Source organism: Vulpes vulpes, chromosome 6, assembly GCF_048418805.1.
Source record: "Vulpes vulpes isolate BD-2025 chromosome 6, VulVul3, whole genome shotgun sequence".
Lineage (NCBI taxonomy): Eukaryota > Metazoa > Chordata > Mammalia > Carnivora > Canidae > Vulpes > Vulpes vulpes.
In genome coordinates this window covers 48,839,517-48,865,374 of record NC_132785.1, presented here as the reverse complement: position 1 = coordinate 48,865,374, position 25,858 = coordinate 48,839,517, and the positions used below count along the sequence as shown (strand labels likewise).

At 40.7% G+C, this 25,858-nt stretch overlaps 1 protein-coding gene across 50 annotated transcripts in view; it reads left to right on the top strand.

The window, feature by feature from the left end:
• Positions 1-25,858, top strand: part of DOCK9 (dedicator of cytokinesis 9) — a 281,426-nt gene that overhangs the window by 180,662 nt on the left and 74,906 nt on the right. For all 50 annotated transcript variants that reach the window (XM_072760931.1, XM_072760929.1, XM_072760924.1 and 47 more), the window contains exons 13-27: positions 213-335; positions 3,877-3,959; positions 4,571-4,693; positions 12,338-12,417; positions 12,497-12,684; positions 12,807-12,872; positions 14,001-14,093; positions 15,143-15,266; positions 15,809-15,930; positions 17,062-17,148; positions 17,533-17,622; positions 19,285-19,400; positions 19,673-19,742; positions 20,568-20,693; positions 21,282-21,353. In XM_072760931.1, the coding sequence (XP_072617032.1) occupies positions 213-335; positions 3,877-3,959; positions 4,571-4,693; positions 12,338-12,417; positions 12,497-12,684; positions 12,807-12,872; positions 14,001-14,093; positions 15,143-15,266; positions 15,809-15,930; positions 17,062-17,148; positions 17,533-17,622; positions 19,285-19,400; positions 19,673-19,742; positions 20,568-20,693; positions 21,282-21,353 (1,563 nt within the window). The remainder of the gene's footprint in view (positions 1-212; positions 336-3,876; positions 3,960-4,570; positions 4,694-12,337; positions 12,418-12,496; positions 12,685-12,806; positions 12,873-14,000; positions 14,094-15,142; positions 15,267-15,808; positions 15,931-17,061; positions 17,149-17,532; positions 17,623-19,284; positions 19,401-19,672; positions 19,743-20,567; positions 20,694-21,281; positions 21,354-25,858) is intronic.

Here is a 25,858-nt window from a genome sequence, read left to right as displayed (position 1 = left end):
TGATTTTTCATTTCTTTTTTCTAACTTTGTGCTAGTTGCTCACCCACCAAATCACCTTTTTAATCAGATGCTCGACTAGGGGTGAAGCACTGGTTGCTTTTGAATAGCGATACTGCTTCAGCACTCTGCTGCTTTTGAAGGTTCAGCATTCAGGGGATTTGTTTAACGTGGCAGTGGATTTTACTCACTACAGAAAACCATTTGTTCCCTAGGGAATATTCTCAGTCACGTGTCCTCATCCCGATATATTCCTTGTGGCTAGAATTGAAAAAGTGCTTCAGGGGAGCATCACCCACGGTGCTGAGCCATATATGAAAAGTTCAGACTCTTCTAAGGTATGGGTGACTTTTATGCTTTGTGATGATAAACAACAGAAAAAAAGGGCTCTCTGTCAAAATAGAAATGCTTAAAGAAGTCTAAGTTAAGCCATATTTATATTCTAAAAGATGTGCACTGCTTTATATAGATTTATACTTCACCTGATGTATCCTATTTTCAATGAAAAGTAGTCATGTGTGTATATATAATGATTCATTTGTCCAGGCAATCCTAACATCCTAAAATAATTGGCAAAGCTGGAATTCCCAGCTTAATAGTAAATTTTCTGTCATTAAAAAGTACATATATTCATATAGAGTTCATTTCACTGTTGATGTGCCTCTCGGGTTCTGGAATTATCTTTGGGTCCATTTATACTTACATGTGAGGCTGGGGACTGGGAGATGGTCTGGCCAGGAAGTTCAGTGCCTCAGGTTCCTTGCTTGGCCATCTGGGGCAGGTTATGGTGATAGAGGTGGTTTGACCTTAGGTAGAAGAGGAAGGAAAACATACAAGATGTGTGTTTGGTGTGTTTTCATTACTGCGATGTATGCTCATTAGTTGTATGCCTCTCTGTGGACACACACAGACTTGAATATTAGAGGTTATCTAGTCCAAGACCTCCTTTCAGGCATCATCAGATGAGGTTTAATTACCTCCTCAGCATCCCATAGGTAGAGTGACCAAAGGCACTTGACTGTCACCATCTAGCACATTGAGCTTCCTGTTAGAGTGAGCTATTGAGTGCTGTCTGTGATGGTCTTACAGTATTTTTTATAAGTGGTCATCTGAGAGATGACCCTGTTACATTGAGAAGGACTGGTCAGGAGCAGGAGGGGCTGTTCCACAGGCTCTAAGGGATATTTACTGAGCTGATTCAGAGCTGTCTGTGTCTGCCTGTATACCACAGGTGTGTCCACCAGAACGAGGACGGTTGTTAAAGAATAAGTTGTAGGAGTCAGAGACCGGGGTACTGAGTGCTAACTAGCCTCGAAGTCACGTCACCAATCTGGGCTCTGATGACCTATTGGTAGTTGAAGGATGGTATTACTACCTTGTCCCACTTCCCTCTCAGGAACTGTGCTGTGATCACATGGATAATGTACAATACATTGCTAGGGAATGCTACAAATCACTGATATGCAGGATATCGTTATCACTTATCACCCTCAGCCAGGGAAAGCCCATTTACCCAGGTGCACTGCTTCCAACACTATGCCTTTCTGGCTGGTAAAAGCTGAGTAAGGTTTAGTCCCTGGAGAGAAGCTATTTTATTTTTTAAATCAAGTTTGTAAAACCTTGGATGAGAAGCTCTTTTAGCTCTTCGATGTTTTGATTAATAATCAATGAAGGCCCAAGCTAAGATCTACTCCCCTGTGTATGTAACACGTTTCCAAGGCCTAAATGCACCATCTTCGCTTTTCTGCCCAACACATGCCTAGTTTGAAACTTGGCAGCTCATGTTGCTGCAAAATCACATTTCACTTTGGGCTAAGTTTTATGATCTACTCCACACTTCCAGTGTCCGTTGAGCATCTGTGGAAGTCTGCTCTTACTTCTTTACTTACGGAATGGAAAGCTCAGCCATGTATGTACATTATACATGCATTAACACCTCCAAAGTATTAATTTAAGGCAGAGATTAGCATTTTATATCACAATAGATTTTATATCCCTTTTATATCAGAGTAGAAGTTCTGGCAGAGATATTACTAAGGGTTGATTTTCTAATGTATATCAAAACTGTTTCTTCCTGTTTTCCAAGATTGTCTAAAATATCATTTAGAGTAAATTTTGTCTTGGAGGAAGAAACTTTTATGAAAAGTCTCTGTAGGTGTCTGCCATGAATAGATTAAAAAAGAAGAAGAAAAAAAAGAAAGAAAGAGGGGGGGGAATCCTACACAGCAAAAATGAGTTTTTGAGTCTTTTGCATACCTTATGTTCCATTTGTGCCCTCAGTAAGTCTGCAAGCTCAGACTCTGTTTGCTGCAGGAACAGTGAAACTTATTTGAAGCCTATGTTTTAGTTTTAAATTTTATGCAAATATTGAAAAAAATTTTTATGCAAATACTGCATTTTACTCCACAACACCATTATTGTTAGAATCTAAAAATAATAGTTTCTATCTGAAAATGTTGGAGTATAATTACCCCTCCAGGAAGGTAGCCATTTTACCTTATAACTATGTACCCCAAATCCCCGCAAGAACATGCACTACTGGGTGAAGAAAGGGAGGAGCTGGATGAACTGCTGACATGTTTCAATCAAGACGTGTTTCTAATTTACTTGTGAGGGCAACAGCAATTCTCACAGCACAGTTGTGGTAGAATCATGTTTGGAAGGGATAATGAATGAAAAGTACTATGACTCACGCCCTTCAATTTTGAGGTGGGGAAAGTGGACCCCACTTTATATATCCAGGCATATTCATTACAGTAACGTGCTTTTCCATGCATCTACACTAAGACCTTTAATGGCCCAGAGTCACACAGCTCGTTTCAGTTTAACTTAGATACAAACAGCTCTATTGTCCTACTTATAAGTCTTCTAGATGAGCACTTCTTAGACCAGGTGCATACAGGTCACTGGAGGTCTGGTCAGAAGGCAGGTTCTGATCTGGGAGGTCTGTGGAGGGGCCTGAGACTCTGCATTCCTGGTAAGTTCCCAGGTGATGCTAATGTTGCAGCTCTGCAGTGCACACCTTGGTTCACAGGCTTTAGATCAGGATGCCCAAGCTTGGTTTGATGCTGATATGCTTGAGTAATGCAAAAGGCCCTTGAACATACCACTCTGACTGAATCAAACTTTGCATTAGTAACAGTGCAGTATCCCCCATACAAAGGAATTTGGGGAAATTGGTTCTGCTTTAGCAGTAGGGGTAGGGTTGTTTAATAGACCTGCCGTGCATATATCTTAGGCCGAAGCAAATCTGCTTCACTGTGCACTATAGGGTTAATAAGCCAACCCACAACAAATGAAAATTGATCATTAAGAAGTGAAAATAGCAGTAATTTATACTTAGAAACTGAGAATATAGCAATTAAAAACTCTGGCGTAACTTTAGTTAGCACCTGTGCCGTATATAAAGAATATGTATCCCCCAAATTGTGAGGATCTGCACCAGCTGGTGCAATTTAGGAGCAATGCAAGCTCAGTATCTTCATTAGTGTTCTTATTTAAACTTTAAGTAATGTGATATATTTTGGCATGAATACCAAGTATTAGTAATTCTGATAACCCAGTGGACTTATAAGTAGCCCACAGTCATAAGGAACTATGGAAAGCCTATGAAATGGTATGCTTGTGACCTGTAAAAACAGCATCTTAGAAAAGATAAGCACTCATTCTATATTCTTTAAAAATCACTGCCAATGATTGCATTAAACAAGACTCTCTACCTTGTGTAAATCCAGGCATATTCATTACAGTAACATGTGCTTTTCCATGCATCTGCACTATGATAAGAGTTTGTTTAATGAACATGGGATAATGGCTCTTTAGATGACAATTCTGTCAGTGGGATGCAGCATCTCATGGCTTGATTCTGATGTCTTCAAGGTTGCTCAGAAAGTGCTGAAGAATGCCAAGCAGGCATGCCAAAGACTAGGACAGTACAGAATGCCATTTGCGTGGGCAGCAAGGTAACTAACGATGACATCTTTTATACCTTTGATGTAGATACGGATATATGGAGGTAGTTGGATAGATGGAGATAGGTAGACTGATCTGTTTATTGCCCAGAGACAAAGAAGATTTAAATGTGTAAAACTGAAAAATAAGAAAGCCTCCTATGTGAATAATAATCACTTAATAGAGTCACAGAGAGGAAGGATGCTGGCTGGAGAGAGCTGTGCTGGAACCAGCAGGATGGACAGGAGTGCTTGTGGTAGAGCTGGCATTCCAGGTTCCAGCCACATATCCTGAGCTCACTTTGGGCAGCAGCCCCAGAGGAGGGGGTGGAATGGGGTGGGGAGGGGAGTGCCTGCAGATCATCTTTATTTGTGAGCTCTGCTTCCAAAGCGTTTGACTGTATATGTTGTTTCCTAAGCACGAGCCATTTGCTGGAAATGTCTCTATGTAAATTGAGTTAGTTGTGTTCATCCTCATAAATGTCTTCCATGTTTTTAGATAATGAAATTTCTGGTAGCTATAGCAAATGGAATAATAATTAGTCTTCACATGGAAACCAAAGTTGTGGATTTATTTTGGGGTTTTGGAAACTCAGCTTAGAAATGTTGTTTGGCTATTTCAGGACATTGTTTAAGGACACATCTGGAAACCTTGACAAAAATGCCAGATTCTCTGCTCTCTACAGGCAAGACAGCAATAAGCTCTCCAATGATGACATGCTCAAGTTCCTGGCAGACTTCCGGAAGTGAGTCTCCAAGCCTTCCTTATTTGCACACCTGAGAAACAGAAGGTGTTTGGTGGGGAGGGGGGCAGAGGGCTCCACTCAAACATCATAGGGCCTGTTGGGTGAGCACTTTACCTCATGTCCTCAGGAAGGAAGAAAAGGTTTAAAATTGAAGAGTGTCCTGGCTCATTTGAATTCTTTAAATGACGTTTTTGGTGGTGCTGTGGGTAGAGATGAGCCCGGGGAGGAAGGAGACAGTGGAGAGACCTTTGGCAAGAAATGGGAAAGGACTCAGCAAAGCCAGTGTACGTGGAAATGGGAGGAAGGGGCTAATTGGGGTCACATCAGAGAAGTGCTGTTACTCTGTCTGGGGTTCCTGGTTGGGTGAAGGGTGGAAGGAGAGAGAGCAGTAGGTGGGTCTTGGGTAGATAACCCCTGAGTTTCTGACTTGTACAGTGGGGTGACTCAGGTACCATTCACTGCATGGATGATGGAAGGGAAGGACAATATCTTATATGGTGCTGTTTACGCACATTGTTTCAAATGCTTTACCTATATTCACGAGTGTATTAGAGCTACCAAAACAAAGTACCACAGACTGGGTGGCTTAAAACAATGAATATGTATTCTCTTGCAATTCTGGGGGCTCGAAGCCTGAAACCAAGACATTGGCATGGCCACACTTGCTCTGAAATCTCTGGGGGAGGATCCTTCCTTGCTTCTTTCAGCTCTAGTGACCCAGGCATTCCTCGGCTTATGGCAGCATCACTCTAATCTCCGCTTCTGGCTTCACATGACCCCTTTACTGTGCATTTCTGGTGAAATGTCCTTCTTATAAAGGAATGTGTCATCGTGGATTAGAGCCAATCCCAGTGAGTTCATCTTCTCTTGATTACATCTGCAAAGATCCTATTTCGAATAAGGAGACATTCGTAGATACCAGGGGTTAGGACTTCAGCATATGTGTTTGGGGACACCATTCAGCTCACAGCAATGTGATAAAAAGAGGGAAGCAGTGGCTGGGGCAGCCCGGCTGAGAATCTGCTCCTATCACTGTGCTATTTGGTATGTCATCATATATAACATGTCATTATACAGTCATTATTGTCATGTTTCCCCTTTGCTTATAGAATAAAAAGTCATTTTACTTTGTTTTGTTTTTTTGAAAACTCTAGTTACTTTAGTTAAATAGATTACTGTTTTCTTGCACTAGACTACCATGCAACTTTTAGTAATCATGATGTGGGTCCAAAGTAATTGCTTAGGAAGGTGTACACACTATATTGTTAGAGAGGAAAAAGTATCTGTGGGATCTCATTTTTGAGAAGAAAATATTTTATATATTTCTTTTTGTGTATCAGTGAAGAAATAGATAGGCAAATAACTAGCCAGATGGAAAGATGAGCATAAAATAGTCATTTGGATTTATACCAAAATAGTGATCATGATTGTCTCTGAGGGATGGGTGTATAGATGGCTTTTCACTTCTACTTTATAGCTTTCTGTGATTTTACATGGACTTTTTTTTTTTTAAGATTTTATTTATTTATTCATGAGAGGCACAGAGAAAGAGGCAGAAACATAGAGGGAGAAACAGGTTCCCTGTAGGGAGCCTGATGTGGGACTTGATTCCAGGACCTCGGGATCATGCCCTGAGCTGAAGGCAGATGCTCAACCACTGAGCCACCCAGGCATCCCTGGACTTTTTTTTTTTTTTTTAACATTAACTTTTATATTCTGACAAACATGCACACAATGGAAGTTTTTTTTGTGTATGATGGAGGCGGGAAGCCCTAGCTCAGAAATTACGTCCTAGACTGTCTAGCTTGAGAGTGCCCTGGCAGTGGTGGTGGTGCTTTGATGGTAGCTCCAGCTCACACTTCTGTTCCTTAGTAAAGGCCAAAGGGCAGGACGCTATGGGGTCGTTTTTTTTTTTTTTTTTTTTTTAAGATTTTATTTATTTGACACGGAGAAGAAAAGCACAAGCAGGGGGTAGTGGCAGAGGGAGAGGGAGAAGCAGGTTCCCCATTGAACAGGGAACCATACATGGGGCTTGATCTCAGGACCCTGGTTTCATGACCTGAGCCAAAGGCAGATGCTCAACAAACTGAGCCACCCAGGCATCCCTAAAGGGTCTTTAATGAAAAAATGATCTGAGCTGAGAGGCCATGGCCAGGCAGCAAAAAGCATAAGCCTTCCGTGGTTCAGAGCACAGCAGTGTTCTCACCAGCACAGTGAGCCTTTAGGGGTGTGCTCAGTAGGAAGGTTCTTGTGGGAGGAGCGTGCTCCCAATGGCCGGTGAGAGACTCAGAAACCCGCAAATAGGGATGTGATGCTATCAGCATGGGAAGATGCAGCAGTAGCAGGGGAGCCTTTTCCTTTCTTCTCAGCAAGAATCCAGAGAAATGCCCGTGTCCACTCCCTGTGCTTTCCACAGCAGAATTAGGGAAGTGGAGGTTTCCTCTCCCCCCCGCCCTCCCCGTTTAAACTTAGTATTGCTCTTTTTCTTTCCTCTTTATTTATTTTTATTTTTATTTTTTTATAGAGGATGATCCTGTGTCACTGGCCTGCGGACCAGCTTGGGTGCCAAGCTATTGTTTCTTTTCCCATGACTATCTCAAAATGTCATTTAATAATGGATAGAAAAAGTTTTCTCAAGCTGCCCCAGTCTTTAGAAAACAGCTGCCAAATCTCATAAGCCACTTCTCCCATTCCCTCGCAGTAATTATAAGGGGATGTGTTCCAAGATTTAGTAAGAAAACAATTTTGTCAGGTAGATTGTATTGCTGAAATATACGCTTCCAGAAATATTTATCTGTGATTTTACATGGACTTTTTTTTTTCAAGATTTTATTTATTTATTCATGAAAGACACACAGAGAGAGAGGCAGAAACATAGAGGGAGAAGCAGGTTCCCTGTAGGGAGCCCGACGCGGGACTTGATCCCAGGACCCTTGAGTCATGACCTGAACCAAAGGCAGATACTCAACCGCTGAGCCACCCAGGTGCCCCAAAAAGGTGTTCTTATTATAACATGGAGATAGGACCGTGGGCAAGAAGAGCTGCCTAAATATAAACCTTTTTTTAATGCTACCACATCGGGTAGTTTAGGTAATAATATTATTAGGGTTTGTGCAGGAGAGTTGCGTAAATGTGTTTGACATTCTTTACTTCTATTCCCTCTTGGTTACTCTGTGCTCAAACCAGGTGAGGCTATTTGCCTTTCCCTTAAGCCACTGTGTATACTTTCACCACAGAACACTTTGCCCTCTGCCTAAATCATGTCCTCTTATGCTTTTGTCTCTTCAAAGGATCCCTTCTCCTCTTTCAGAGTCGTCTGCAGCTCACGGCCATGTAGGGAGACCTGGGGCAGGTCGTGCAGCTGTTCTGCTGGAGTCTCCTCTTTTTAAGGGAGAATCCTAATGGCCCTGTGTCCTACAGCTCTGGTGGGGAATAAAGGAAGATGCATGTCAAGGTTATTTCTCTCACTGAGAAGGCTCATCTTGACCCCTTCCTTCTCAATACACTAGACACGGGATCCCTGGGTGGCACAGCGGTTTGGCGCCTGCCTTTGGCCCAGGGCACGATCCTGGAGACCCAGGATCGGGCTCCCGGTGCATGGAGCCTGCTTCTCCGTCTGCCTATGTCTCTGCCTCTCTCTCTCTCTCTCTCTCTCTCTCTCTGTGACTATCATAAATAATAAAATTTAAAAAAAATTAAAAAAAAATACACTAGACACTTGCCTTCCTGTAGAGGTTCACACACACTGTATGGAAGTGGTTGTCATCTTGTCTTGTTGAGCATGAGAATTGTATCATATTTGAATTATCTATGGAACTTAGTCTAGTGAATGTTGTATCACCATAAGCACTTGATAAATAGCTATTAAAATTTCTCATAGACATAAATTCAGTGATTTCATTTAAACAAAAATATCTCAAATTTCTTTCAGTCACATACATATTTTTTTTAATGGACTCCAAAGCTTTTAGGGGCTATTTCCTTTTACAAAATGCAGTTAGAAGATTAGACTCGCTGCCAACAGACCCAGGCACGACTATATTGCCAGTTAATCACTTTAATGGGTCAGTACAGACAATGGGGAAGGGGGGACTGGACTGCAGAAACATGGAGGTGAGGACACCCAATCTGTTGGGTTGGGATGACTGCTGGTTTGTGATGCTCTCCCTGCCTCTGGGAATTGTGGAGCAATTGTATGGCAATGGGAAGAGAAAACCTTTCCTTTTCCTAAGAGCAAGAGTTTGAGCCTCATTCCTAGGTTTATATGTAGACAAAAGCAGTTCCCAAATTCCAGATACCCTATCTGTGCTTACTTTATACATTTATTTAATGAAGTTTTAGGATGAGTTTTCATGCTGAAATATTCTAAGTTTTGTATATAATTTATATGTCCTTTACAAATTAAAAAAACAAACAAACCCAATCCTAGTCATAATAGAATTCACTTGGTGTAACACACACACACACACACACACACACACACACGCCCTATCACTTTACAAATTGCACATAAAAAAGGCAGTAGAATTCTCATTGTTTGTGAGGTTTTGATGTCTGATAAGCCAAGTTCAATAAAACCCCTAAGCTTCTGAAGTAAACTTAAGATTGTATTTAAAAAACTAAGCTGATAGAAAGAACTTCCCCAAAGCTCATGTGCTATGTGGTATGGAACTAAGCTCAGATTTGTGCTTTCTTGGAAATACATGGACATAATGTCTGTATGGAAATAGCAGCCAGAAGTAAAAGCTCTCAGCAGAGGAAAGAATACGAATAAGAAATAATATAGTTATTTCTTAATATAGTTAGACACAGAAGGAAATAACACGTTATACAGAGTTGCAGTGAAGATTGTTTAATTAAAACTTGTTGCTTAGAAATTCAGTTATCAGAAGTTTATATGAGGATGATGTCAGAATAAAGGAAAAAATGATGAATAAGGTACATACTCATTTATGGGTAGAAGTAACTGGGAAGGGGTGAAATACAATGCTCTTGAATACTTACATTTGAAAGTATTCTTTGTAATAAATGGTACTTCTGACTCATGGAGGCAGATACAACTTTATAGGTGTCTCTAAGATTTGTGGGGCATAGTGTTTTGTGATACAGGGCAGTGCTGAGTTGTTTGAATGAAGGCATTCCACATCAGGAGAATTTATAGCTGCATAGAATCCAATGGGTCTAAGGGTCAGTGTACCTGGAGAGCTTTGTGTGAAGCTGAGAGAGGCTTCAGCAGTCTATCAATGGGAGCACAAGTTGTATGGGAGGCCCAAGACAGCTCTAAGGAAATGATTGGCAAAGGTACAATCTTCCTGCTAGTAGCAAAGAAGATTGTGTTTTTGAACAAATCACACTATGGGCACAAGGACAAGATGTAGGGGTGACGCTGGGCTGCACCTGGACATCTTTTGGCTAGAAATCTTTTTAAATGAAGGCAGAATGTGTAGAAAATTGTTGGCTTACCTTCCTGACAGTGATCTCTCTCAGGATTTGAAGGAATTGATCATTTAAACTCCGATATAAACATATGACAGGTGGAAAGATTCGGATAAAGGAGAAAAACTCTAGGAGAAAGTGATTCTGCAAAGATGAATGGTGCTCAGCATGGTCTGTTGTCATAAGGACGAGAATTTAGGGTTGTTAGGAAGTCCTGATACAGATGAGCAATACCCCAGGATAGACTGATACATTATTTGTGAGACTGATTAATAGATAACACTAACATCAGAGGAATCTTAAAAGCAGGAGCTAGGAACTTTTCAAACATAGGAATAAGACCAACTGCAGAATTTGGAGGCCAGTGAGCTCTGATGTTTTCTGGCATTGTTTTAAAAGACATTAAACAGGTGGCTCATGAAGAACCACGAGGCAGCATTCTGTTTTCTAGGAATAAGTCATGTCACGTCAAACTAGTCATCCTAACTGCGTTTCAGCTTTTCTCTTTCTAATTGGGTTGCTAAACTAGTACCACAGAGGAGTGCAAAGCCCTCAACAACGGTCTATTCCAGGATGTCCTGTGAACAAGTCAGAGAAGTGTACTAATCGTGAGTGGACAGTTGTTCAACTGCTGAAGTAGCCAGACACCAGAATGGGCCAATATCGGTCTGGCGAAGGGCCTCTGGAGGTTTGAGAAGGAATCTGTTCTTGGCTATATTCTGTGCAGTATCATCATCAGTGACTTTTTTGAGAATATAACATGCTGATGAAATGTCTTCATGACATCAAGCTATTAGGAATATCTAATTCATTAGGGGTTATAATCTGGATTTAGGAAGGTTTTGATCAACTAGAAATGGCTCAAATGTAAAAGAGTGAAATTTCCTCAAGGCAAAAATCAAATCCTGTTCCAGGTACCAAAAAACATAATTGTATGAATACAGGATGGAGAGATCTAGCATGGTAGTAAAGCATATGGCTAAAGATTTAGGGATTTTAGATGATTTAAATGTAATGTATATCACCAGGTAGGTGTGGCTACCACAAAATAATAGCATTTGGCTACATTAGTAGAAGGATATGTTGTTCAAAACCAGATAGCTGCTCGATCCCCACATGGTCAGACCTTACTGGGCCTGTTGTGTGCAGTTTGGGTGCCTTGACATAAACAAGACATTCCTTTAGGGGAGATTTGGCATTGAAGGAAGGTCCAAAAGCACTGAGAATGGAGGACTTCAGCAAGCTGTGGTTGCTGTTTATATATAGATGGTTAAAGGGTGTTACACAAAGAAATGTAGCCAAGTGCCTTGGTGAATGGAAGTTGCAGAGAGTCCAAGTGAGGAGGAACAATCTGGGTGTCAAAATGGCTATGTTGAAAGTTTCCTTTCAACCAAGAAGGGTTGATGCGGTAGCAGTTCTTGTCAGAAATATCACAGATGAGATTCTTACACTGCTTTAAGTTAGACCAAATACAAACACCAAACATTTCACTGAGTACCTACTTTGTGTCCACCATTTTACTAGACACTGGAGTCTAAAGCAGCTTTGAGATTGTTATTTTCATAATTCTAAGTGAGCCAAGAATGTGGGTAAGGATGGCATGTTTCACGAAAACAGTGACCTATAACATCTGTCTGATAGTCTTATCTGGATTTGTGCAGTCCAACACGGTAGCCACTGGCTGCAGGTGGGTGTTGAACATGAGAACCACAAGTCCAAACAGATGAGCTCTAACTAAAACACATCTGGGTTCAAAGAATTAGAGTAATTTTTTATACTGATTACAGATTAAAATCATAATATTTTGGATATATTAGGTTAAATAAAATATATCCTTTTTTTAAAAAGATTTTATTTATTTATTCATGAGAGACACGCATACAGAGAGAGAGAGAGGTAGAGACACAGGTAGAGGGAGAAGCAGGCTCCATGCAGGGAGCCCGATGTGGGACTCGATCCCGGGTCTCCAGGATCACACCCTGGGCTAAAGGCAGCACTAAACCGCTGAGCCCCTCAGGCTGCCCAATAAAATATATTCTTAAAACTAATTTTACCTGTTTCTTTTTACTTTTTAAAGTGTGGCTACTAGGAAGGTTTAAAATTACTTTTGTGGCTCACACTAAATTTCTCTGGGGAGTGCTGCTCTGGAATTTAGGTTTTATAACTAACTTAACTTATAAATGTGTGATTTTTCTCTTCTGTTTCTAGACCTGAGAAGATGGCTAAGCTCCCAGTGATTTTGGGCAACCTAGACATTACAATTGATAATGTTTCCTCAGACTTTCCTAGTGAGTATAAGTTCTTTGTAATAACCAGACAAAATTTTGTTTGGCTTTTACCTCAATTTGTTTGTTTTTAATTTTCCAGATTATGTCAACTCATCATACATTCCCATGAAGCAATTTGAAACCTGTAGTAAAACTCCAATCACATTTGAAGTAGAAGAATTTGTGCCCTGCATACCAAAACACACACAGCCTTACACCATCTACAACAATCACCTTTATGTTTATCCTAAGTACTTGAAATATGACAGTCAAAAGTCTTTTGCCAAGGTGAGTGCAAAGATCGAGGTTTCAGTTTTGATATCAGATTCTGTTGGGTTTTGATTCTTATGTTCTTATATAAATACATATTCTGGCTTTTTGTTTTTCTTTTTCTTTAAATATTGCTGCAGGCCAGAAATATTGCTATTTGCATTGAATTCAAAGATTCGGATGAAGAAGATTCTCAGCCTCTGAAGGTTTGTTTTTTTATATATGTTCGCATTTTTCCATTTTAAAAATGGACCTGCATGATATTGCATAGCTAAAGGAATTTAGCACATTATAATCGACACAAACACAAAAATATGTGACATCGCAATATGTAACCACATGTGTTGAACCTTATGGAATATGGAGTACTTGAGTTCTTTCTCCTCATTGACTGGTTTTGTTATACTCTTTAGGGATCAAGGTTTCCTGTGTATGTTCACTTCAGTAACCATATAATGTCTTACTCTGAGCCAGACATTGTATGGGTGCTAAGAATTGGCATTAGTAAGATTGATAATAGAAATAATAATAAAAATTTGTTGATATTTATTATTATAGTAATAACAGTAATAGATTATTGGTGATGTTTACTGGATGCTTGTATAGTGCAGACTCTGATCTTAGACCCTTATAGGTATTAAACTCCTTTAATTCTCCTAACAGTATTTGTTAGATGAGATTAATGTATAGAATTTAAATAAATTCCTTCAGGTAATCCTTTAGTGGAACCGGTGCTCAAACCCAGGTCATCTGATCCTATAGCCCAAGTTCTTTACTGTAACTCTGAAGATGACTTTCCAAGAAGAGAAGGAGACAAAGATGCAAAGAATATAATAATAGCTTTTGCCCTCTAGAAAGTCATGGCTTAGTGGAAAAGGAAGTCATGGAGAAAAAGCTCCTGGCACATAGAACTGTTTTTTTGTCAAACCTGATAATTGGTATAAAAAATGTTGGGGGGACATATAGGAAGGAGTGAATCATTTATTGATGGGCACATGGGAGTTTCGTGCACATAAAACTGTCATTCAGACAGAGGAATTGCATGAGCACAGGCATGCAGGTATGATAGGTGACTATGGGTAAGGTGCAGTCTAGTTACAGCCAGGACAGGTGTGTGTGCCTGGCAGGGGAAGTGATGCTGGGAAATGGGCTGGAGAATGGGTTGGACCGTGAAGTAGGGGATCTGAGGGGCCTGGAGTCTCTTAGGTAGAAGAAATCTTTTGGAGGGGGTTATAAGTTTATGCTGTAGAAATGCCTCTTGACAACACATCTGAGTTTAATTTCTTATTCTGTTAATTAAATACTGGTGTCTTCCTTTGCTAACTCTTACTTAGTGCATTTATGGCAGACCTGGTGGGCCAGTGTTCACAAGAAGCGCCTTTGCTGCGGTTTTACACCATCACCAAAACCCAGAATTTTATGATGAGGTAAGCCAAGGGGTTTTCATGGGAAAACCCAGTTAACCAGTTTTAAAGGAAACTCTGAATTCTGTGCTTAATAAAGCAAAAAAAAAAAACAAAAACAAAAGAAACTGCATGCTATACTAGAATTACAGTACTAGAACTAAATGTTGAAGTATTTATTTTACATCTTTTGTAATTACAAAAAGTAACATTTATTCCAAAAACTTGGAAAATGCTGATAATAGAAAAGAAAAAGTCAAAAATCCCTCCTTTGTTACTACTACGATTAATATTCTGACATATTTTCTTTCAAGTTCATACTTAAGTATAGTTACCTTTGTTGGACCTGAGAATCTTTCTTTCTCATTATTGGGTTTCTTTGTATAGAATCATAGTGTAGTTCATTAAAACTACTCTAAGAATCCTGCTTTTAAATGTCCTATCCTGGTTAATGTAGTGGTTGATGGTTATGTTTCTAGTTCTTTCTAGAGTTGACATACCAACTCTCTCGTTTCTAGTCAGTGAATGTTCTCAGTCTGTTCAGTAGCCAGAACAAATACCAGACTGGGTAGATGTAAAGAGCAGACACTTACTGTTCACAGTTCTGGAAGCTAAAGTCCTAGGTCAAGATGCCAGCATGGCTGGGTGAGGGCCATCTCCCTCCTGGTCACAGACTCAATTGTATCCTTACATGGTGGGAAGGCTGGGGCAGGGCGGTGGCTCTCTTAGATATAAGAACATTAATCCCATTCATGGGGCTCCATCCTTATGACCTGATCCACCCCCAAAGACCCCACCTCCAAATACTATCACGATGGAGGGGGTTAGGATTTCAACAAATGCATTTGAGTGTTGGGAGTAGGGACTTGCACATTCAGACCATGACAGTGGTGTATGGATCCATTTCTTTAGCACTGTCTACATTCTCTGCTTTCTCTGACCACAAATGTTAATATCAGTTTGGAGACCAAATGTATGCTCATGCATGCACGGGGTAATGCATCGTGTAGCCACTTTCATCGAGATTTTGTTTTCAGATATTAAAAAGATTGTTATTTTGGTCTTCCTTGCAGATCAAAATAGAATTGCCCACCCAGCTGCATGGAAAGCACCACTTGCTGTTCACATTTTTCCATGTCAGCTGTGATAGTTCAAGTAAAGGAAGCACGAAGAAGAAGGATGTGGTTGAAACACAAGGTTTGGGATTTCGTCATTCCTTTGACTCTTTATGACTTACATCTTAGGTTCTTAAATTTTATTTTGATTCAGAATCCTCATCCTCTTTCAGAGTTTTTATTTTTAATTTTTTAAAAGATTTTATTTATTTGAGAGACAAAGGGGAGAGCATGAGTGGGAGGAGGGGCAGAAAGGGAGGGGCATGTAGACCACACACCCCCACTGCCACCCCTTGGAGCAGGGAGCCTGACGTAGGACTCAATCTCAGGACCCTGAGATCATGACTGAAGCCTAAAAGCAGATGCTTAGGAGCTACCCAGAAGCCCCTTGGCAGAGTTTTTAGATGAAGTTTATGAAGGTAGCATGCTGGGGCTTGCATATGTAAATTTTTCTGAAAGATCATTTTGAAATTGTAATCCCAAAGAGGCCAAAGTAATGTTGTAGACAATATTCTACAAAGACTAGATTCAGAGCCTGAAAGATCAGGCAGTTTAGTAGCATTGACTTTCTTTGATATGTTTTCGAACACCGACAGTGAAGTGTTTTGTGCTTTGTTTCAACAGTTGGATATTCCTGGCTTCCTCTCCTGAAGGATGGAAGAGTGGTGACTAGTGAACAGCATGTTCCTGTCTCAGCCAATCTCCCATCTGGCTACCTTGGCTACCAGGAGCTCGGGATGGGCAGGGTATAGAACTTAAGATTGATTTATCCCAGTAACTTCAGAAAACATGAAAAATCAGTTAAAGCAAGAATAACGTAAAAAAAGCACACAGTATTTTTCCTGGTCCCAACATTTTGATTTTAGTTATTCATTTTCAAGTAAACATAGGCCAGTGAAAGGCAGTGCTATTAACGGCACACTTTAGAATTACAGTTTTATTTTATTTATTTTTTTTGGGGGGGGGGTAGAATTACAGTTTTAGAAGCCCTGACCTAGCAGTACCTCAGCAGGGGAATAGAGACGTGGAGATTGGAGAAACTGGATGAAGTAGAAGTTTTTCGCTGCAAACTAGCCCATGCTTAAGTAAGGATGTGTTCTTAGAGTCACGCAGACTATTAGGAATTGTCTTCCAGCCTAGAGTAAATCTAGTAACAAATCTCACCCACAGGGCAGCCCATTCTAAGACATTTTCTGATTCATTAAAGCCTGAATTTTCTTAGATTTTCCCAATTGGTTAGTTGGTTTTGCATTTTTTTGACATCTTAAATTTTATAGACTTCAGTTTTATAACATGCTGAGATAAGGTTTCATTTCATTTTAAATGGCTTTTTAATGTTTCTGTGCATTTAAGTACTGCCAGTTCTGGGTCCATGTTATGGACAAACAATCAAAATATTCCAAAACCAGGGGAAATCATATAACAGTTAAAATTGCTAGTCTGAACAAAGAAAAAGGACGTTTCAGAAATCAAAATAAGCACACACAGATGATTGGCTCTTTACCCTGTTAGGACTTCTACTGTCCTATTTGCTGGATGCAGTATCTTCTGCCATCACTTTAAGGATCCTGAGCTCCAGTTTGGTTAAGTCGTTGATGAAAAAGTATTCTTTCCCTCTCAAATGGATAGTAGTTCTATAGCCACAACTAAACAGAAGATAATTTAGAAAATCCAGTAAGGAGAGTGCTGTACTTGGGGGAAGAAAGTAAGTGGAAATTAAGACTGGTTGCATCCCTACTGTGAGCCAGCTGTAACTACTAAGTCACTGATTCTGCTTGGGCCTGTGACACCTCATCAGTCCCCTCAGTGAGCATGGTGTTTGAAGCCAAGGTGGCTAATATGTTGGGATTTTTTCCAACCCTTCCATACCTTTTCAGCATTATGGTCCAGAAATTAAATGGGTAGAAGGAAGCAAGCCACTGCTGAAGGTTTCAACTCATCTGGTTTCCACAGTGTATACTCAGGTATGTACTATCCTATTAGCATTAGCAGTGATTGCTCATTGAATGAGTTTGCATGATTTTTTGGCAAAGTGAAATCCTAAATGATATGTTATATGGATGTATTTGTACTCTAGAGGTCTTTCGTTGAAGAAAGTACATTATAAGGTGCTCAAATGTTCAGATATAAGTGAACAGTATAAGTAACATTTCTCAACAATTTCTTCTTTGGTTGGAGGATCCTTGAAATCTTTTTTAAAATTTATTTTTATCTCCTTGATGTTTTCATCTTTTTATGATCAGTTGCATAGTCTAAATAAAACATGCATGCTGCGAGAAGCAGATACTCCTATTTCTACAGCATTATGCTAATAGACTTTATTTCTTTCTCTTCTTTTTTTCTCCCAGGATCAGCATTTGCATAATTTTTTCCAGTACTGCCAGAAAACTGAATCTGGAGCCCAAGCCTTAGGGAGTGAACTTGTAAAATACCTTAAGGTATCAGATGACTTCTTTAGTGACCCCTTTCTAATGAGTTCAGAGTAGGCTGGGTTTTCTTTCTGGTGGTGAGTGTTGTTCTTACCACTTGGGAACCTTCGAAGAATGCTCTTACTAGATATTCTCACACTGATAGCTTATTTGTGGTTTTAGATGGTGGTAAAAAGTGGACTCAGAAATAGGACAAGTCCAGAACACTATATGTTAACTATACTGGTCTTAAAATTAAAAATTTAATTTAAAAATAAAAAGAAGATAAAAGAAAGACAACTCCTGCCTTCATTCTCGTCCCATGTATATTATACTGTTTTTAGGCCCAATCCAAAACACATTGTTCTCTGCATAGATCACTCACTCACAGGCCCTATCTGTGGAGTGCTCCCCAGCTGTAGAGCACAGTAATAGACACATAAGCAGTGAAGAAGCATAAGTCCCAACATTAATTAATTTTTAGTTCACTGTAGGAGATAACTTTGGAGAATACATGCTGCTGGGGAGTGAGAGGGCAGGGAATGGAAAAAACAGAAAGAATGCACATAACTGCCCCCAGTGTTGTACAGGGGTTGGAGACTCCCAGTGTCATGAAATGGTAAGAGCAAGATGGGGTTTCTTTAGGGGAGCCTTATCCAGAATGCGGTTCAAGGGGAGTGTTTTTAAAAAGGAGAGTAGCTAAAAGAGCATTCCAGGCATGGGGACAAAATATAAGAAATGTGAAAAATGAGGGCACCTGAGTGGCTCAGTCAGTTAAGTGACTAGCTCTTGATTTCAGCTCAGGTCATGATCTTGGGGTCCTGGGATTGAATCCTGCATCAACCTCTGCACTCAGCAGGGAGTCTGCTTGAGATTCTCTCCTTCTGCCCCTCACTCTGCATGATCTCTCTCTGTTTCTCTCTCAAATAAATAAATCTTAAAAAAAAAAAAAAAAAGAAATGTGAGAAATGGAATACAAGTTTGTTTGATTTCAGCAAGGAACACGGAGTGGGAGTTCTGAAATCACAGGTTGGCCAAGTGCCCTTTTAGGTACCTCACAGAGAGCCATGTGACTTTAAGAAGAGCCTTTGTATTAGTTTTCTATTGCTGCTATAACAAATTGCCGCAAACTTGGTGACTTCAACAACACAGATTTATTTTCTTACACCTTTGTAGGTCCAAAATCCGACACAGGCTTCACTGAGCTCAAATCAAGATGTTGTTAACATGGCTGAGTTCCTTTCTGGAAACTCTGGGGGTGAATCTTACTTGACCTTTCTCTACTTCTGAAGGTTTCCCTCATTCCTTTGCGTGTGCCCCCTTCCTCCACCACAAAGCCAACAATGTTGCATCTCTGACCATTCTTTCCTTAGGCACGTCTTCCCCGACTCTCCCCTTCTGCTTCCCTCTTCTGACTTTAAGGACCCTTGTGATGACTTTGGGTCCACCTGGATTATCCAGAAGAGTCCTTCTATCTTAAGCCCAGCCAATTAGCAGCCTTAATTCCCTTTAGCCGTGTAACATATTCACATGTTCTGGGGATTAGGATGTGAACATCTTTGTCCCTTATTCTGCCCACCATGGCCTTCCACTGTTTTAGATAAACGTCTTCCATGTTTGTTTGAAACTGAGTGGAAATTGCTTGGGGTTGGTTTCCCTTTAAGAAGATGACACGAATGCCATTCTTTGTAGAGCCTGCATGCTATGGAAGGCCATGTGATGATCGCCTTCTTGCCCACCATCCTAAACCAACTATTCCGAGTCCTCACCAGAGCAACCCAGGAGGAAGTTGCTGTCAATGTGACACGGTAAGAGAAGTGGATAGACGGATACCTTCTTCCCTTTCAATCTGTCCACATCTGGAGCACGGTCATACATATCTGGGATGCTAGTATGTGTTGACCATTATATTTAAGAAATTTCTTTTGATCCCATGAGTAGGGAACCCATCTAATTCCTCGTTTCCTTGTTTCCTGTGGTGCCAATAGAATCATCATTGTTGTACAACTACTGTGTAATAATGAAATGTGTTCATTTTCACATTACTATTCATTGCTTTATTCATTCCTGTGGTGTGTAGGGTCATTATTCATGTGGTTGCCCAGTGCCATGAGGAAGGATTGGAGAGCCACTTGAGGTCATATGTTAAGGTATGTAAAATAAACTGTCCCAAATCATTTAAATCTGTGGCTCTCCAATTTTCCTTCTAAGGTCTCATTTTTTTAAAAAATATCTAGTTATTTTGGGGTGAAATTGAGTATCTCTACTTTCTCTTCTATACCTGTAGTCAGTACTTATACCTGAACGAGAAGAAGTTCAAAGAGGGGCAATTAATTTATTTACTTAGTTTTATTTTTCAATGCACATTTCTCTTAATGGGTTTTGCGAATAATAATAACATGGAATTTTAAAGAATTTTAAGTCCCTTTTGGTAAGCCTTTGGTATAGTACTATTGTTTTCATTTTTCTTTTTACCAACTAAGATTTGTAGTAAAACTGCTTCTCCTGAGAGGAGGTTAGCTCTGGCCACCGTCAAATTAGATAACGATGTAGGACAGCAAGACATGTCGTTAGGATGAATATCAGCAGGTTCTTTGTTTAAGTAATACTATTTGGTGAACAGAGTGGTGATCACCATTCTGAAAAGTTACATATGTTCCATTTAGTCTTAGACATCACTATAAATTATAGCTGTGGGATCGAGTCACCCAGTGTCGGGTGACACATTCTTTGAAGTTCCTGGGAGGTGGAGTTGTGGGCTGGAGGACCACTGATGGGTGGTTCCATGTTTTAATGGGTTCCCTGAAGGTATCCTGGGCTCCCTCTTTATGTCACCCTTCCCTCTTGTTTCCACACCTTCCTCTCCCACCCTGCATTTGTACCTCGGTCCCTTACTGCCATCCCTTGGAGCCTCCTGCTTTTCAGCCCATCTTGGATAACTGAGACATTAAAGTATCTTTCCCTTTTCTTCAAAGTATGCTTACAAGGCTGAGCCATACATTGCTTCTGAATACAAGACCGTGCATGAAGAACTGACAAAAGCCATGACCACAATTCTCAAGCCTTCTGCTGACTTCCTCACCAGCAACAAACTACTTAAGGTATATAGGGGGGTGGGGGCCAGTGTGGCTCTGCAGTATTGAAATCGATGGAAGAAAATCCAAACACCATAACCTGATCAGTTTACCCTTCTTGTGCACTTTTAGAGACCGTCCCCACCTCCTAAAAAGGGGTAAAGAGTTAGTTCTTTGAGACCAACTTTGCTGCTTATACTTGTGCTTCTATCAAAATATTACTATATTTAACGTTTCACAGGCTCTTGAGTTTTAAGAAGTCATTATACTGAAATGAGTGGAGGATACCGAGTTGAAGATTAAAAAGGCAGCATCAGCAGGCGAGGCTCAGCCAAGAGGAAAGATCACAAATCTAATCCAGTGGTGCCTCTTGTTGGTTTGTGCCACGCTGAGCATATGCGTCCAGCTTCCTTGTGGGATACAGTTTTTTGTTGGACATGCAAAAGCAAGAGAACAGCTGCCACACACCTCTGGTCTGTTAATAATTTGCCAAGAGGTTTGGCCCTGTTTTGAGGTCACACCTGTTTTGTGTCTGTAACATTACCAACCTAAGAGAGTAGACATCTCACCTTCTAATTTGTTTTTCTCACTGGGATCTTTTTTTTTTTCTTTCAGTATTCATGGTTTTTCTTTGACGTTTTGATAAAATCCATGGCTCAGCATTTGATAGAGAACTCCAAAGTTAAGGTATGTCGCTTTGTATCAGGGCTTTTGTGGTGGCTCTTAGGGGAAGGTCTTTTTGTCACATTTTTAGCTAACATTCATGAATGCTTTCTGTGTGCCCGTTACAGTACAGTCCTAAGTGTTTTCCAAGTGAGAAAGCATTTTGTTCCAAGTAATGAAGCTATTGGGCTGTCATAAAGTACTACCCTTCATTTTATAGATGAAGAAACAGAGACTGGAGTGAGTCTCTTCGTAAGGCCACACCTCTAGCGACTGGAAGGGGCCAGGTTTTGAGACCAGTCTGGCTCCAAAGCCCATTTTCCTGAAGCACATGTTACTAAGTCCAGAGAAAACTCTCTCTTTTCCTTTGTATTGCTCAGAAGTCTTCAAGTCTTTTGAAATGAGAGTAGCAGTCTAAGCATTTATTTTAAATGTAGTTACCCAGTCTTGAACATTGTAGACCTTTCTCAGGGACTTAGATGAGAGTAGATTGTCTGATGCCACTTCACATTCTCTGGAAGCAATGAATGGACTCTGAGATAACTCAGGCTCCTCTTTTCTCTCCTCCCTCCTCCTAAGATGCCTGGGTATGTGTAACACTCTGGGCCCCCAGGCTAAAGGTATCCTGAGGTACGTATAGTCTCTACCTTTAGACCTCTCTGGACTAATGCCTGTCTATGTATGACTGGCCACTGCTGGCTGTCTGAGGCTCAGCGTAGATAAATTTTGATAAGATTCTAATGTGGTAAACACAGTGGTCATGTGAGAGTCCCTTTTGAGATGTGCATACTCTTGGAGTTGCAATTGTGACTATGAATTCTCTCTGCATTGCATTGTGCAGGGTCTTGAGTCTCCTGCAGAACAGGAGGCCCTCAGGAAGCAGGTCATGGTGCCCAGCAGTCTTTCACAAAGAATGAGGGGAGGAGAGGGGGAACCTCAGGGAGGGAGGGTGAAGATCTAGGCCCCCTGGACCAGGGATCTGGACTCTCCAAGAAAGCCTTGGGAAAGGCTGCTGGATTTTGTCAGGCAGAAGGTTGGCAGCTCAGAACCGAAAGCCACACTTTCTCTAGTAGAGCGGACACTGGTGCCTGACCAGGTGGTTTCCTTCTTTTTTTTTCTTTTAATTCCTGTTTTAGTACACAGGGAGATGCCAGATGGCGGTGGGCCCTGCTTTCCACAGAGTAACGTACCATCTAAATCATGCCAGAATAGCCTGCCAAGTTAAAAACCTAGCAGATTGTCTACTTGGCAGTATGCAGCTAAGTGTGTGTGCATGCATGCACATACACACACACATGCATGCGTGCAGCACACATGCAAGTTGTATGGATGTAGGACTTTTCTGTTAAAAATGTCATATGCAGGATAAGCTATAGGCGTGTCTTAGTTTGCTTGGGCTACCATAGTGAGTACCACAGCCTGGGTGGCTTTAACAAAAGAAATTTATTTCCACATGATTCTGGAGGCTAGAAGTCTGAGATCAAGGTATTTGTAGGATTGGTTTCTGAGGCCTCTTTCCTTGGCTTGTAGATGGCTGCCTTCTCCCTGTGTCTGTGTATTGTCTTCCCTTGGTATGTGTCTGTGTCCAAATCTCCTCTTCTTGTAAGGATACCAGTCCTGTTGGATTAAGGCCCACCTTAATGACTTTGTTTTAACTTAATTACCTCTTTAAAGACCGTGTCTCCAAATACAGTCCTATTCTGAGAGACTGTGGGTTAGAACTTCAACATACGAATTTCAAGGAGACAAAATTCAGTCTGTAACAAGGCCTCAGTGGATTTTTCATTATTTTCGGCTCTGAGTAAACGTATTCACTTGAGAAAGACTGGTGGCTTGGGTATATTTAAAAATATAACTGCTTTATTTAGAAAGTATTCATGGAGATCCCTTACTTATATGCAGGCTCAAGGGTTACAAAGTGTGGCGTGGTTTGTGTCTTCACAGAGCTTAGGTGGGAAAGTACACAACTAGATCATGGGAGCAATGGTCAAAGAGGTAATGAACACTTTTGAAACTCCCACAGAAGTACCAGTAACATCTCTTTCTGAGAACTGTGATACAAAATTAATAGAGTAATTTTTATTTTTTTAAGACTTTCATTTATTTATTCATGAGAGACACACAGAAAGAGAGAGAGAGAGAGAGAGAGAGAGAGAGAGGCAGAGACACAGGCAGAGGGAGAAGCAGGCTCCATGCAGGGAGCCCAATGTGGGACTTGATCCCGGGACTCCAGGATCACGCCCTGGGCCAAAGGCAGGTGCTAAACCACTGAGCCACCCAGGGATCCCTTAATAGAGTAATTTAATTGCATGTGTTTTTTTTTCTCAAGATGCCAAATTAAACCATAGAAATTTAGGGATGGTCGGGACCTGAAAGCTGCCTTCTGATCCAACTCCTCCCATATGCCACAGAGGTCAAGATGGAGTATAGACCCATGAGGTGCATTCCGAGGGTCACACAACTGAGCAGAGCCTAGAACTCATGCTAGAGTCAGAATTAGCTTCTCCCAGATATCCTGCCCTTTCTAGCCTTATAAGCTAATTCTCTAGAACCTCTGGGAAATAGTTTGTTTTTGGAACTCTTTATTTTTATTTTTTTTAAAGATTGTATTTATTTATTTGAGAGAGGATGAGTCAGAGACAGAAAGAGAGAAAACGAGCAGTGGGGAAAGACGGGGGCGGGGGAAGCAGACTCCCCACTGAGCAGGGAGCCCAACATGGGACTCGATCCCAGGACCCCAGGATCATGACTTGAGCTGAAGTCAGGTGCTCAACCAACTGAGCGACCCAGGAGCCCTGTTTTTGAAACTCTTTAGAACAGAATGCTCAAATGTTACCATGTACAACCTTTTCTGTAAGTTAATTATATCTTGGTCCTAAAAGGATATTCAGAGAGTTTTTAGAAGTATTTTATTTAAAAAAATTGTTATCCATCATAAAAACAAACACATACAGCTAAAAGGAGAGGGCTTAGCCATAAGATAATTTACTATAAAAAGAGATTCAAAATACTTACTTCCCACTTTGGAGAGTCTTAACATTTCACTTTTAGAGGGCTACCCTTGGACTTCCGCGTCACTTGCCACTGCTTCCCTGAATCAGACATTATTGATCTAGGAACTTCACACATATTTTGAAGGTTTTATTCATTTTGCCTCATATCTGAGGAATAATGAATTTTACATGTTTGGATTAGTTATTTTTATGTTTGTCTTTATTTGCATCTTAAGAATTACACATCCTAGTCTCTGATCCTGGTGTTCTGAATTGATTGAAGAAGTTCATATTCACCATTCCTGTGCCATTTGTGATTTCCAGAATCATGATCAAATTCCTGCAGAATTTTTATACTTTTAGACTGAGGATTATTAATAAATCCAGTGTGTTTATAATCCTGACCTTGTTTTTTTTCCTCACTGTGAGTCTTTCTTAAAATGCCATAACCAGGCACACATCTGCCTAGTAGGGCACCTGGGCCACAGATTTACACGAGAGCCAGATAATGCTTTCACTGCAATGCCCATCCCAAGAATGTTTAGCATGGATCAGCATTTGGAAGCATAGTATGTTGAGCTGAGGCCTGCAGTGTCCACTCTCACTGGTAATGGGGTCATTCCATCTGGTGTATATTTACATAAAAGGAGGTGCTCCTGTGAAAGGTGCATGCTGGTGGGCTTGCTTCTAATGCTATACTCTTGCTGAAGATGGACACGGCCACATGTGTCCACCTTCCTATCCCAGCCAGTTGAACTTCACTTTGTCGCATTTGCTTAGAAACGCTGTGAATCATAGCCTCCCTTTGAACTAGTATCTAAAATAAGCAATTTCCTAGGATGCCTGAGTGGCTCAGTGGTTGAGCATCTACCTTTGGCTCAGGGCATGATCCTGGGATCCCGGGATCAAGTCCCCATATCGGTCTCCCTAAAGGGAGCCTGCTTCTCCCTCTGCCTGTGTCTCTGCCTCTGTGTGTGTGTGTGTGTGTGTGTGTGTGTCTCATGAATAAATAAATAAAGTCTTATAAAAAATAAAATAAAATAAAATAAAATAAAAATAAAATAAGACAATTTCTTTACTACCACAGTTGGACCTGCAGAGTTTGGATTGATTACATATGACTGTGCAGATTCAAGTGTTCCATGGGTGACATGTGCTTGGAATTTACAATGAGTAGTTTTCAGGAGGAAAATATAAAACAGACCTTGTCAAGGCCTACTAAGGAGTTCCCAGTTCTGAACCCCACTCTGCCTCCAGGCTCAACACATTTTAGGTGTTACTTTTCTATCACTTATATTTAGTAGCTGTAATTTCAGCAGACTTTTTTTGAATTTCCTCTCCTCCCACATTGAATCCAGCCAAATTGCTAGCATTCCACAGGTGTATTTCATGGAAGTTGGAAAATGTGGCATAGGATAGGATGAATATATAACCTTAGGTGTTTAGCTGTCAAGCATTTCCTGCCTTAATTGAGCAAGGAAAGAGTGTTCAACTGAAAAGCAGGCAAAGAATGGTATGGTTCTTGTCCTAAATAGA